This window comes from Marmota flaviventris, chromosome 2, assembly GCF_047511675.1.
Source record: "Marmota flaviventris isolate mMarFla1 chromosome 2, mMarFla1.hap1, whole genome shotgun sequence".
NCBI classification, from domain to species: domain Eukaryota; kingdom Metazoa; phylum Chordata; class Mammalia; order Rodentia; family Sciuridae; genus Marmota; species Marmota flaviventris.
In genome coordinates this window covers 36294315-36308284 of record NC_092499.1, presented here as the reverse complement: position 1 = coordinate 36308284, position 13970 = coordinate 36294315, and the positions used below count along the sequence as shown (strand labels likewise).

General features: G+C 39.2%; 1 protein-coding gene across 4 annotated transcripts in view; it reads left to right on the top strand.

Moving 5' to 3' along the window:
- Slc7a7 (solute carrier family 7 member 7) overlaps nt 1-13970 on the top strand; it is a 58415-nt gene that overhangs the window by 14339 nt on the left and 30106 nt on the right. For 2 of the 4 annotated variants that reach the window (XM_027920142.3, XM_027920143.2), the window contains exon 2: nt 3730-4270. In XM_027920142.3, coding sequence (XP_027775943.1) covers nt 3772-4270 — 499 coding nt within the window. In that variant the 5' untranslated portion in view covers nt 3730-3771. Of the gene's footprint in view, nt 1-2560; nt 2668-3729; nt 4271-13970 lie in introns of those variants that run through there. The other 2 variants (XM_027920141.3, XM_027920145.2) reach the window with 2 other exon arrangements.

The following is a 13970-nucleotide window of genomic DNA, read 5'->3' as shown; positions in this document are numbered from 1 at the left end:
GGTTTCTGTTGTTAGGGGAGGCAACACAGACTAGTTGGAGCCAGAAAGGCAGGCCATGGGGGTATCTGGGAGAGATAGCATATTCTTACAGTAGCTCCCTGAACTTGGCTGAGGAGCCATGACCCAGAACTGTGTGCTGGTTCCCGGAGAAGTGTGTTTTGGTGTTGGTTTTGGGGGGTGGGATCAGGGCACCGGGCTCCACTGGCTGCTCTGCATGCTAGCTAGGGGCCCTGCTTCCTGCTTTCCTGAACCCTTGAGCCTGACACTTCTTCCACAGCTATAAGAGGAGTGTGTGGTTCTGTAATATTCACAGGGTCCTCAGAGATGACACCCCAAAAAAGAGAAAGGTCATGAGGGGTGCTGTTATCTTATAAGGCTTTTGTAAAGCCAGGGTGGCAGAACCTCTTTGGGAGAGCCTGGAGGTGCTGCTTGGCCCAGAGTGCCTGAAGATAGAATCATTACCCTGAAACTGAGGTCCTCAGGGAGGAGTGAGATGCCAGAGGTGCTGCATTCTTGTCTCTGGTGGTAGGCTGTAGATGAGAAAAGAAGGGATATCTCCATGAATGACAGCCTCCCCTGACCAGTTGGTGAGGCTAGGAGATTCCACTCAACATTTCCTGGTGAGACCACTAGGGCATGCTGTTTGCTAGAGTGTAGTTGGATTTGTCTCAAGTTCCTTGAGAGGACTTCACTTTTCTGATATTACCAGTCATGAACTCATTCTTGTACACTTCTCTCCTTGTGCTCCCTTACTGTTTTCCTTTCCTTTGTCTCTCTTTCATTTTTTTTTCTTGAGGTCACATTGAGACACATGCTCACCCCTTGGTGCCAATGAATGTGGTCTTAAAAAGGCAGGAGTGGTTTGTGTTTCTGTTTGCACTAGAAATGGGTACCCTAATAATTTCAGTGCTGCCAACAGGTCTTTTTTTTAGACATTGATGAACCTTTATTTTATTCATTTATTTATATGTGGTGTTGAGAATTGAACCCAGTGCCTCACACATGATTGGCTCTACCACTGAGCCACAACCCCAGCACTAACAGGTCTTATAATTATTTCTTATCCTCTCCAAAGTAGGTGGACAAAGGAGGCCAGAGGCTTTCTTTTTAATCTAATCATATCATCCCCCAGGTAATTCATTAGGGAGCCACCTGAAGTGATTTGCTGTCTGACAGGAAGCCTTAGAGACTAGGGCAGGTTGAAGGGGTGGGACATTGTGGAGATAGCATAGTTCTGTGATTACAAGTGTTATGTGTGCTCTGGGTTTTAGCTGCCTCCCTTTTTACTGGCACCCTGCTAGTGAACATACCTGCCCCCATAGAAGGCATAGTGAACATACCTGCCCATAGGCTGTAGGGAGGGTTCAATGAGATAACTCATTCAAGGGCTTAGCTGTGTGTCTGGCCTGATTAAATCTCAATAAGTTCTGTAATTATTACAGGAGCATATTTGGGGGTGCAAGTTTAAGGAGCTAGAATGGGAGCATGAAGAGTAGAGATCAGTTTCCCAGGGATATTTAGATCTCTGTTCTCTTGTTGTAGAATAACAAAAAATGGATTAGGAAGAGTGTAAGAAGGGACCGACAGTTGGAATTCAGAAAGGATAGAGTGTATTTCTGTTGATAATAGTCCAGAACATCAGATTTAAAGTAGACTATAGACTAAACTGCGTGATTTCTAAAAACTGGCCAACTTCTGCTTGTTCTGGGCCTGTATGGCCAGGATAGCTCACAGATATCTTATTTCCAATTTATTTATTTATTTTTCTAGGCAAGCACTGTACCATTTAACTACAATCTTAGCCCTCTCCATATTTTTAAGAAATTGGAGCCATGTTGTATTTGGAGAAGGTATATGCAAAGAGTTATGGATACTCTAGAGATCTTGATTTTTTTTTTTTCCTAAGAATGATGGGATGGAGAGAGAGATGTAGCTAGAGGTTTGATCTCATTTCTTGACTTTTTTTCCTTTAAAGTAGTTTGAGGTTCAGACTTTGGATAATGACCCAAGTAGCCACCCATCTCTGCATGGGGAAGTGTGTAGAGTTCTCCTCTTAGGACACCCAATCATGGGGTATAGGAATGGCTCTTATACTTCCTCTAATTCTCAGCATGTGAACAAGTCTTTGTGTCACACTCTGCAACCTTCCTGCCTTTCTTAATTGTTTGGGGTGAGGAGAAGTGAGGATAGGGTGGGGCATAGAGGACGGAGAGGGGTCTGTGCCACCGCCCTGTCTTCAGCTAACTTGTTGGGGCATAACTTCCCCATTAGACAGAAAAGGCACACAGCTGGCTGTCCTTTCTTCTGGGCCCTCAGTCCTGGAGCAGAGCTGACAAAGGAGATTCCTGAGAGAGTGCCTTCTTATCGCAGAAAGTGCTGAGTCCAGAACTCCTTGCTGCCCCTTTTGCAGATGCAAAGGGCCTGTGAACCTTGGACCCAGACGGTTGCTTAACTCTCCTCTTCCTTTTCCTCACCCCTTCCTTTGCTTGCTCCCTTGCCCCACCCCCCTTCCTGACGTCACTTAAATCCTTAGGCATTTGCCTGGCCTTCCCTTTAGTGCTGGTTGAGAGGAGGAACAATTGGACCATCCTTCTGGGAGGGCGCGTTTCTCTCAGTGACTGCTGCTGGCTACTGCTGTGAGGACCTGCTTGTATCCAGGGCCGGGGAGTGAGTGTGCATCTTACCCTGTCCTCTTGTCGCACTTCCCTGCTAACTCCTCTCTGCTTCTCTGGCTGCTCTGTAGTATCCAGGGGCCTCTCCCCAGTGCCTCTTGCCTTAGTATCTCTTCATTTTCCTGACTAGCTATTTCTAGTTTCTTCTCTGCTGTCTCCTGCTCTGTGTTTCCCTGCATCTGCTGCCTGGTTTTAGCTGTTTCCTTGCCTTGGTTTTGAGTGGTCTCTCTCTCTCTCCCCAACAGCAACTCCAGGGGTAGGGGAGAGAGGGGAAGCTTCCTCCTTTCATTTCTAGGTTCTGCTGTATATTTGGGTCACCATCTCTCATTCATACATTTTTGAGTGATACAACTATGCCAATATGAGGAGAGGCTTGGAATGCTAGAGACTGGGAAAAGGATCTAGGAAAGGAAAAACATAAAGAAGCCTGTCTTCTTTCAGGATGGGTGGGGTGGCTTGGGTTTGGGCAGGGATGAATTCACCAGCTGAGGGTTGTTAATGGATGCTCCTTGAGCAGGGAGATGGCTGTTAGTTTCTAGCAGGAAAGCTCTGAAGCCTTTAGATTTGCTAGAGTGAGTGTCTTTGGGGAAGAGAACAGCATTGTGAGGAGATCCCACAGAGTAGCTGCTTGCAGGGTTGGTTGCATCTCAGCACAGGTGATAGGTGAGACTGAAATTAGAGAGAAGATAGACTTTTTGGATACGTCTGAAAACTCAGGGTCAATCCACTATAATTATACTTGGGAGCTGCCAAACTGCCTTCATACTTACTAGTCTTGTGTTACAGCTGGCTCAGGCAAAACCAGGATTTAGTTTTCTATTTGGAAAATGAGTTGGGCTGCATCATCATAATGAAGAGGCAGATGCTTTCCCTTTTAAAAATTCAAGTTGGGGTCATTTTGATGAGCCAGCCAGAAGAAGAGGTTTTTTCAAGGTGGGAAGCAAAAGAGAGGTCTCTGAGTGGTGGGTGGGCTGCCCATACTGGCCCCTGTAGGGTAAGGGGTGGGGAACTACACATTTATCAATTACACCATATTTCTCATCTTTCTTCCTTAAAGGGCAATGCCAGGAAGCTGGTGAAGGCTCTCCTCTCCTCCACCATGGTTGACAGCATCAAATATGAAGTGGCCTCCCAGCAAGAGGCTGATGATTCTCCTTTGGGCCATGGGGCCAGCCCAGGAGCCCAGCAGATAAAGCTGAAGAAGGAGATCTCACTACTTAATGGCGTTTGCCTTATTGTGGGGAACATGATTGGTTCGGGAATCTTTGTCTCCCCCAAAGGTGTGCTCATGTACAGTGCCTCCTTTGGCCTCTCCCTGGTCATCTGGGCTGTTGGGGGCCTCTTCTCTGTCTTTGGGGCCCTTTGTTATGCGGAACTGGGCACCACCATTAAGAAATCTGGGGCCAGCTACGCCTACATTCTGGAAGCCTTTGGGGGACTGCTTGCCTTCATCCGCCTCTGGACCTCCCTGCTCATCATTGAGCCCACCGGCCAGGCCATCATTGCCATCACCTTTGCCAACTACATGGTGCAACCTCTCTTCCCCAGCTGCAGTGCTCCCTATGTCGCTGGCCGCCTGCTGGCGGCTGCCTGCATCTGTAAGTGGGGTTGGGGAGGAGTGTGGTGTGGAGGACTGGGCTAAGGGGTGGTGTGTGGATCCAGGCAGGAAGCAAGGAATTGGAAAGGAATGCCTTTGATAACACCTATTTTGTGATTTTTAAATTAATGTATGCTGTGAGCTGGGGTTGTAGCTCAGTGGTTGGGTGCGTGCTTAGCATGCTGGAGGCCCCAGGTTCATCCCCAGCAAGCAAAAAGAAAAACAACTATGCTTTGTGTTTCAAACAGTACCACAGTGTAAATGAAAGCAAGCAACTCACCTTTCTCCAACTTCTCGTGCTAAGCCTATTATCATTTAGTGTGCTTTTCCTGAATTTTTTTCTTGCTCTTTCAAGAGAAGTAGTTTTGACTGGGTGTGGAGATTGGTGCTTTGCATCCCAGCTGCTAGAGAGGCTGAGGCAGGAGGACTTCAAATTTGAATTCAGCCTGGGCAGCTTGAATTCTCCCTATCTCAAAACCAAATAAGAAGGGCTAGCACAACCCTGTAATCCCAGCAACTCAGAAGGCTGAGGTAGGAGGATCACAAATTTAAGGCCAGCCTCAGCAACTTAGTGAGGCCCTGTCTCAAAACATAAAAAGAGCTGGGGATGTGACTCCGTGGTTAAGTGCTCCTGGGTTCAATCATTGGTACCAAAATAATAATAATAATAATAATAATAATAATAATAATAATAATAATAATAAAAAATTTAAAAAATAAAGTGCTAGTAGTTTTGTTGACTTTTATTTATTTATTTAATATTTTTTTTAGATGTTGATGGACCTTTATTTAATTAATTAATTTATTTATATTTGGTGCTGAGAATCAAAACCAGGGCCTCACACATGCTAGGCAAGTACTCTGCCACTGAGCCACAACTCCAGCCCTTGTCATGTCTTTTAAAAGAACAGATTTTTTTTTTTTTTTGGGTGGGGTGGGGTGGGGTTATTGGGCATTGAACTCAGGACCTCACTCAAGGTAGGTAAGTGCTCTATTACTGACTTATGCTCCCATCCCTTTTTATTTTATTTTGAAACAGGGTCTCGCTAATGTTCCCAGCCTGGTCTTGAATTTGTAATATTCCTGCCTCAACTTCTTGAGTAACTTGGATTATAGGTGTGCACCATCATGCCCAGCTCTATTCTATATATAATTCTGCAGTGTGTGCTCCTGCTGACATTGATAGACATCTAGCTTGTCTTGGCTGTTGTGAACAGTGCTGCGATAAACATGGGAGTGCAGATAGATGTCTGTTCAACATACTGATTTCATTTTTTTTCTTTGGTATACCCAGTGCCCAATAGTGGGATTGCTGGATCATATGATAGTTCTATTGCTAGTTTTGAGGAAACTGCTTACTGTTTTCTATAATGGCTATACTAATTTACTTTTCTATCAATAGCATATGAGAATTTCCCTCCTTTCTCTGTATTCTTGTTAGCATTTTTTTTTTCCTTCTCAGTACCTGAATGAACCCAGGGATGCTCTACAACTGAGCCATACCCCTTTATGTTTTTTATTTTGAGACAGGGTCTCTTTGAATTGCCAAGGCTGTTCTCAAACTAGCAATTCTCCTGCCTCAGCCTCCTGAATAGCTGGGATTACATTTGTGCACCATCACATACAGCTTGTATTTCCTTTTTTTTTTTTTTTAGACAGGTCTACTTGGGTCATTTACCTCTTTAAAAATTTTATTTTTCTTCAGTTTTGGGTATTGAACCTGGGGTGCTATTTATTGAACCCAGGGTGCTCAATCACTGAGCTACATACCCTATCCTTTTTAGTTTTATTTTGAGATAGAATATTTGTGCATTTAAATTAAAGGCTGGTCTTAGGCTTGTGATTCTTTTGCCTCAGTGTCCATGAGTAGATGGGATTTCAGGTGTTCAGGACTCCCTGCCTGGCTTCATCCATTTAAAATTATATTATTATTATTTTTTAATTTTTAAAATTTGTTCTAATCAGTTATACATGACAGCAGAATGCTCTTTGATTAATTGTACACAAAGAGCACAAATTTTCACTTCTCTGGTTGTACACGAAGTAGGATCATACCTTCGTGCAATCATACATGTACTTACGGTAATGATGTCTGTCTCATTCCAACATCTTTCCTATCCCCATGCCCCTTCCCTCTCTCCTCCCTCCCCTTTGTCCAATCCAAAGTTCCTTCACTCATCCCATCCATGCTCCCCCTCATTATAGATTAGTATCCACTTATCAGAGAAAACATTCAGCATTTGTTTTTTGGGATTGGCTTACTTCACTTAGCATGATATTCTCCAACTCCATCCCTTTACCTGCAAATGCCATAATTTTATTCTCTTTTATTGCTGAGTAATATTCCATTGTGTGTGTGTGTGTGTGTGTATATCTCATAGTTTCTTAATCCATTCATCTACTGAAGGGCATCTAGATTGTTCCACAGTTTGGCTATTGTGAATTGTGCTGCTATAAACATTGATGCGGCTACATCACTGTAGTATGCTGATTTTAAGTCCTTTGGGTATATACCAAGGAATGGGATAGCTGGGTCAAAAGGTGGTTCCAAGTTTTTTAAGGAATCTCCATACTACTTTCCAGATTGGTTGCTCCAATTTGCGGTCCCACCAGCAATGTATGAATGTGCCTTTCCCCCCCACATCTTTGCCAACACTTATTGTTTTTTGTATTTTGATAACTGCCATTCTGACTGGAATGAGATGAAATCTTTGAGTTGTTTTGATTTGCATTTGTCTAATTACTAGAGATGTTGAACATTTTTCAATATATTTGTTAATCGATTGTATATCTTCTTCCGAGAAGCATATATTCAGTTCCTTAACCTATTTATTGATTGGGTTGTTTGTTTGTTTGGTGCTAAGTTTTTTGAGTTCTATATACCCTGGAGATTAGTGCTCAATCTGATGTGCATGTGGTAAAAATTTGCTCCCATACTGTAGGCTTTCTCTTCATCTCATTGATTGTTTCTTTTGCTGAGAAGAAGCCTTTTAGTTTGACTCCATCCCATTTATTGCTTCTTAATTTTATTCATATTATTATTTTACTTTTGTGTTGTTTGAGTTCCTTATATTTTCTGGAAATACTCTCTTTGTGGATGAATAGTTGGCAAATATTTTTTTCCATTGTGTAGGTTGTCTTTTCAAGCTGTTGATTCTTTTGGTGTAATAACCTCTTTAATTTGATATAGTTCTGTTTGTCAATTTTTGCTTTTGTTGCCTGTACTTTTTTGGCAAAAAGTTTTGTTTAGATCAGTGTTCTGGAGTATTTCCCCTATGCTTTCTTTCTAGTAATTTGAATGAATCTTACATTTAAGTCTTTGGATTAATTTCTGAGTTAATTTTTGTACATAGTGAAAGAAAGAGGTCAAGTAATTTTGTGTTCTCCAATGTATGTTCTTACTACCTTTGTCAAAAATCAGTAGACTGTAAGTAGGTAGATTTATTTCTGGGTTCTTCATTCTGTACCTTTGAACTTTTAGCTGTTTTTAAGCTAGTACCAAGCTGATTTTGTTATTATAGCTTTGTTATTGTAATAACAATATTGTTATTGTAATATGTTTTGAATATTGTAATGTGTTTTGAAGTCAGGTGTTGTATTGACTTTAACTTTGTTCTTTTTTGATCAGGATTGCTTTGGCTATTCAGGACTTTTTTGTGGTTCCATGTTAATTTTATGATTTTTTTTTTCTAGTTCTGTGAAGGTCATTTTTATTCTGAATGGAGTTGCATTGATTGGAGTTGCATTGGAATTGCATATAAATCGCTTTGGGTAGTAAGAACATTTAAAAAATATTCTTCAATCATGAATATGGGATATCTTTCCATTTTTGGAGTCCTCTTCATTTTCTTTCATAATTGTTTTGTAATTTTTATTGTAGAAATCATTCTCTAGTTGTTTTATTATTTTTTTGTAGCTATTGTAAGTGAGATTGCTTTCTTCATTTACCTCAGCTATTTTGTTATTGGTGTATTAAAATGTTACTGATTTTTGCATATTGATTTTGTACTTTGCAACCTTACTGAATTTGTTTCAGTTCTAAGTTTTTTGATGGAGTTTTGAGTTTATCCTTGTATCCTTTTCTATATATCCTTTTTAAAAAACTAATTAATTAATATATTTTACAGAATTCATTTTGACATATTGTACACAAATGGAGCACAACTTTTCATTCTTCTGGTTATACATGGTTCAGAGTCACTCCAGTAGTGTAATCATACATGTATATAGGGTAATAATGTCTGTCTCATTCTACTGTCCCTTCTGTCCTCATAACCCCACCCCTCCCCTCACTTTCCTCTACACAAACCAAAGTTCCTTCATTCTTTCCTCTCCCCCTGCCCCATTAGGGATCAGCATCCACTTATCAGAGAAAACATTCAGCTTTTGGGTTTTGGGATTGGCTTATTTCATAAGTGAAATAATATGCATGATATTCTCTAGTTCCATCCATTTACTTGCAAATGCCATAATTTCATTCTTCTTTAAGGCTGAGTAATATTCCATTATGTATATGTACCACATTTTCTTTATCTGTTTATCTGTTGAAGGACATCTAGGTTGGTTCCATAGTTTAGCTATTGTGAATTAAGCTGCTATAAACATTGATGTGGCTTCATCATTATAGTATGGTGATTTTAAGTCCTTTGGGTACAAACAGAGGAGTGGGATAGCTGGGTCAAATGGTGGATCCATTCCAAGTTTTCTGAGGTGTCTCCACACTCCTTTCCATAGTGGTCGCACTAATTTGCAGTCCCACCAACAATGTAGGAGTGTACCTTTTTCCTCACATCCTTGCCAACATTTGTTATTGCTTGTATTCTTGATAATTGCCATTCTGATTGGAATGAGATGAAATCTTAGAGTAGTTTTGATTTGTATTTCTCTAATAGTTGGAGATATTGAACATTTTTTCATCTGTTTGTTGATTGATTGTATGTCTTCTTCTGAGAAGCGTCTTTCAGTTCCTTAGCCCATTTATTGTTTGGGTTATTTGTTTTTTAGTGTTAAGTTTTTTGAGTTCTTTATCCTGGAGATTAGTGCTGTTTCTGAGGTGTGTATGGTAAAGGTTTTTTCCCATTCTGTAGGCTGTCTCCTCACATTATTGTTTCCTTTGCCGAGAAGAAGCTTTGAGTTTGAACCCATACCATTTATTGATTCTTGATTTACTTCTTGTGCTTTAGGAGTCTTGTTTAGAAAGTCAGTTCCTTAGCCAACATGATGAAGATTTGGGCCTACTTTTTCTTCTATTAGGCACAGGGTCTCTCTTCCAGCATCTAAGTCTTTGATGCACTTTGTGTTGATTTTTGTGTAGGGTGAGTGATAGAGGTTCGAATTTATTCTGCTACATATGGATTTCCAGTTTTCCCAGCACTATTTGTTGAATAGGCTGTCTTTTCTCCAATGTATGTTTTTGGTACCTTTCTCTAGTATGAGACAACTGTATTTATGGGTTTATCTCTGTCTTCCATTTTGTATCATTGGTCTACATGTCTATTTTGGTCCCAATACCTTGCTGTTTTTGTTACTATTGCTCTGTAGTATAGTTTAAGTTTTAATATTTTGAATGCCTCCAGCTTTACACTTCTTGCTAAGGATGGCCTTGGCTATTCTGGGTCTCTTATTTTTCCAAATGAATTTCATGATTGCTTTTTCTAGTTCTATGAAGAATGTCATTGAGATTTTTATAGGAATTGCATTAAATCTGTATAACAGTTTTGGTAGTATGGCCATTATATTAATTCTGACTATCCAAGAGTATGGGAGATCTTTCCATCTTCTGAGGTGGTCTTTCAATTTCTTTCTTTAGTGTTCTGTACTTTTCATTGTAGAGATCTTTCACCTCTTTTATTAGATTGATTCCCAAGAGATTTATTTATTTATTTATTTGGAGACTATTGTGAATGGGGTTGTTTTCCTAACTTCTCTTGCAGTGAATTCATTGCTTGTGTATAGAAATGCATTTGATTTATGGGTTTTTATTTTATATCCTGCTACTCTGCTGAATTCATTTATTAGTTCTGGTAGAATTTTTTGGATCATCTAAATGTAGAATCATGTCATCAGCAAATAGTGGTAGTTTGAATTATTCTTTTTCTATTTGTATCCCTTTAATTTCTTTCATGCATGATTATTCTAGCTAGAGTTTCAAGGACTTTGTTGAATAGAAATGGTAAAAGGGGATATTCCTGTCTTATTCCAATTTTTTCAATTTTTCTCCATTTAGAATGATGTTAGCCTTGGGCTTTTACAACGTTGAGGTATGTTCTTACTACACCTAATTTTTCTAGTGTTTTGAACATGAAGAGATGCTGTATTTTGTCAAATGCTGTCTCAGCATCTATTGGGATAATACTATGATTCTTGTCTTTAAGTCTACTGATGTGATGTATTATGTTTATTGATTTTCATGTGTTGAACCAACCTTGCATCCCTGTCTTTATATCTTTATATGTATCCTATATGTAAAATCATGTCATCAGCAAACAAGAATAATTTGACATCCTCTTTCCTTATTTTGATGTCTTTTACTTTTTTCTCTTGCCTTATTCCAGTGGCTGAGACTTCCAATACTGTATTAAGAGTGGTGAAAGTGGACATCCTTTTCTTTTTCCTGACTTTAGAGGAAATCATTTTAGCATTTCCTTATTTAATATGATATAGGCTGTGGATTGTCAATTATGGTCCTTATTGTGTTCTATATCTACTTTTCTGAGGATTTTTATCATGAAGGAATGTTGAATTTTATTGAATGATTTTTCTACATTGAGATGATCATATGGGGTTTATCCTTTATTCTGTTAATGTGATTTATCATGTATACTGATGTATCTATATTAAATCATCTTTCCATCCCTGGAATAAATCTTACTTGATTGTGGTGCATAATCTTTTTTTATGTACTGTTGGATTTCATATGTTAGAATTTCTGCATCTATGTTCATTTTTGGCATGTTTCTTGTCTGGTTTTGGTATCAGGGTAATGTTGACCTCATAGAGTGAATTTGGAAGGATTTTCCTCTTAATACTTTGGAATACTTTGAAAATAACTGACATTAGTTCTTTAAAAGTTTGGCACAGGGCTGGGGAAGTAGCTTAGTGGTTGGATGCTTGCCTGGCATGTGTGAGCCTTGAGTTTGATCCCTAGCACTGGGGAAAAAAAAGTATTACAAAATATAGTAGCAATGCCACCGATTCAGCTTTTCTTTAGGAGACTTTTATTGTTGACTCAATCTTTTTTGTTGTTGTTGTTCAGGTTTTCTATGTCCTCATAGTTCAATTTTGGTAGGTTCTATTTGTCTGAAAATTTATCCGTTTCTTCTAGGTTGGCCTATAGTTGTTCATAATAATCCGTAATGATCCTCTGTATTTCTTTGGTATCAGTTGTAATCTCTCTCTCTCTCTTTTTTTTTGAACCAGGGATTGAGCCCAGGGGCACTTAACCACTGAGCAACATCCCCAGCCCTTTTTTTAATTTTGAGACAGAGTCTTGCTAAGTTGCTTAGGGCCTTAATAAATTGCTAATGCTGGCTGTGAACTTGAGATCTCCCTGCCTCAGCCTTCTGAGCTGCTGGGATTGCAGTTGTGCAACACTGCACCTGGCTCCTTTTTTAGCTCTGATTTTATGTATTTGGGTCTTCCCTCAACCCCTACTCTTGTTGGATAGTCTAGCTAAAGGTTTGCACATTTTATCTTTCCAAAAAACCAATTCTTGTCTGGGGATGTAGCTGAATGGTAGCGCACTCACATAGCATGTGCAAGGCCTTGGGTTCAGTCTCCAGTGTGGCAAAAATAAATTAAACAACAACAACAACAACACCCTTGTTTCATTATATGTTCTATTGTTTATAAGTCTCTATTTACTTTATTTCTGTTCTGATCTTTATTTTTTCATTCAACTAGCTTTAGGTTTGGTTTGTCATTGTTTCTCTAGTTCCTTGAGTTGTGTCATTAGGTTGTTTATTTGAAATCATTCTGTTTTTGTTTGTTTGTTTTTATTGTTACTGGGGAATTTAATCCAGGGGTGCTATACCCCTGAGCTTCATCCCAGCCATTTTTAATTTTATTTTGAGACAGGGTCTTGCTAAATTGCCAAGTCTGGCCTTGAACTTGCAATCCCCCTGCCTCAGCCTCCTGAGTTATTTGGGTTATGGCATGTGCTGCCACACCCAGCTGAAATCATTTTGTTTCTATGATGTAGGCCCTGATAGCTGTGAACTTCCCTTTTAGTTATTTTGCTGTATTCCATAGTTTTTTAAAAATATTTATTTATATTTATGTGGTGCTGAGTTTTGAACCCAGTGCCTCACACATGCAAGGTAAGTGATCTACCACTGAACTACAGTTCCAGTCCTAAGCTACAACTTTAGTCCCTCCCATAGGTTTTAGTATGTTGTTTTCATTTTCATTTACTTAATAAATTTTAAAAATTATCTTTTTACTTTCTTCATTGACCCATTGGCCCTTCAAGATAATATTATAATTTTCCATGAATTTGTGTAATTCCTAAAGTTCTTCTTGTTGATTTCTAGTTTTATTCTATTTTGGTCAGAGAAGATATATGCCATGGGTTAGTTTTATATTACTGTAATAAAATTCCTGAGACATCAACTTAAAAAGAGGAAAGTTTTATTTTGGTTTGTAGTTTTATAGGTTTAGTTGGCCCTGTTGCTTCTGGGCCTACGGTGAGGCAGTACATGCTGATGGGAGCACATAGTAGAGGAAGCCTATTCACCTCACAGCCAGAATGAAAGAGAGGACAAGGAGGAGCCAGGTTCCCAATATCTCCATCAAGGGCATGCCCCATGTGACCAGAAGATTTCCTAAGACCTCCTCTTAGGTTCTACCACCTCCCAATAGGGCTAAATCTTTAGCACATAGACCTTGGGGGACTCTCATCTAAACCATAGCATCCTATGTTTCCAGTTTTTTTTTTTTTTTTTATTTGCTGAGACTTGTTTTTTGGCTTAATATATGGTATATCTTGGAGCATGTTTTTTTTTTTTTTTTGTACTGATGAGAAGAATTCTGCAGTTATTGGATGAAATGTTATGTACATGTTTGTTAGGTCCATTTGGTCTATAGCATGGTTTAATTTTAATGTTTCTTTGGTGATTTTTTATTTGGTCTGGATGATCAGTCCTTCGATGAAAGTGTTGAAGTTGTGGCATCAAAGTCCACAACTATTATTAGATTATCTTTCTCCTTTTAGATCTAATAATGCTTGCTTTATATAACTTGGTGCTTGATACTTACAGTAGTTATTTCCTCCTGTTGAATTGATTGCTTTAGTATGCTTGTCTCTTTATGGTTTTTCTTTTTTTGAGGCAGGATCTTGTTATGTTGCACAGGCTGGCCTTGATATGGGCTCAAGTGACCCTCCTGCTTCAGTTTCTTGAGTAACTTAGACCATAGGCACGTGCCACTATTCCCAGCTTTTTTACAGTTTTTGAAGTTTATTTGATATCAGTATAGCTACTCCTGCTTGCTTTTGTTTTCCATTTATATGGTGTATGGTATGTTTTTTTTCTATCATTTTATTTTCAGTCTCATTGATGAGGTAAGTTTTTATTTATTTATTTTTATTTTGGTGGTAGTACTAGGGATTGAACTCAGGAGAGCTCTACCCCTGAGCAATTTGTCTAGCCCTCTTTTATTTTTATTATTGAGACAGGGTCTCACTAAATTGCCAAGGCTGGCCT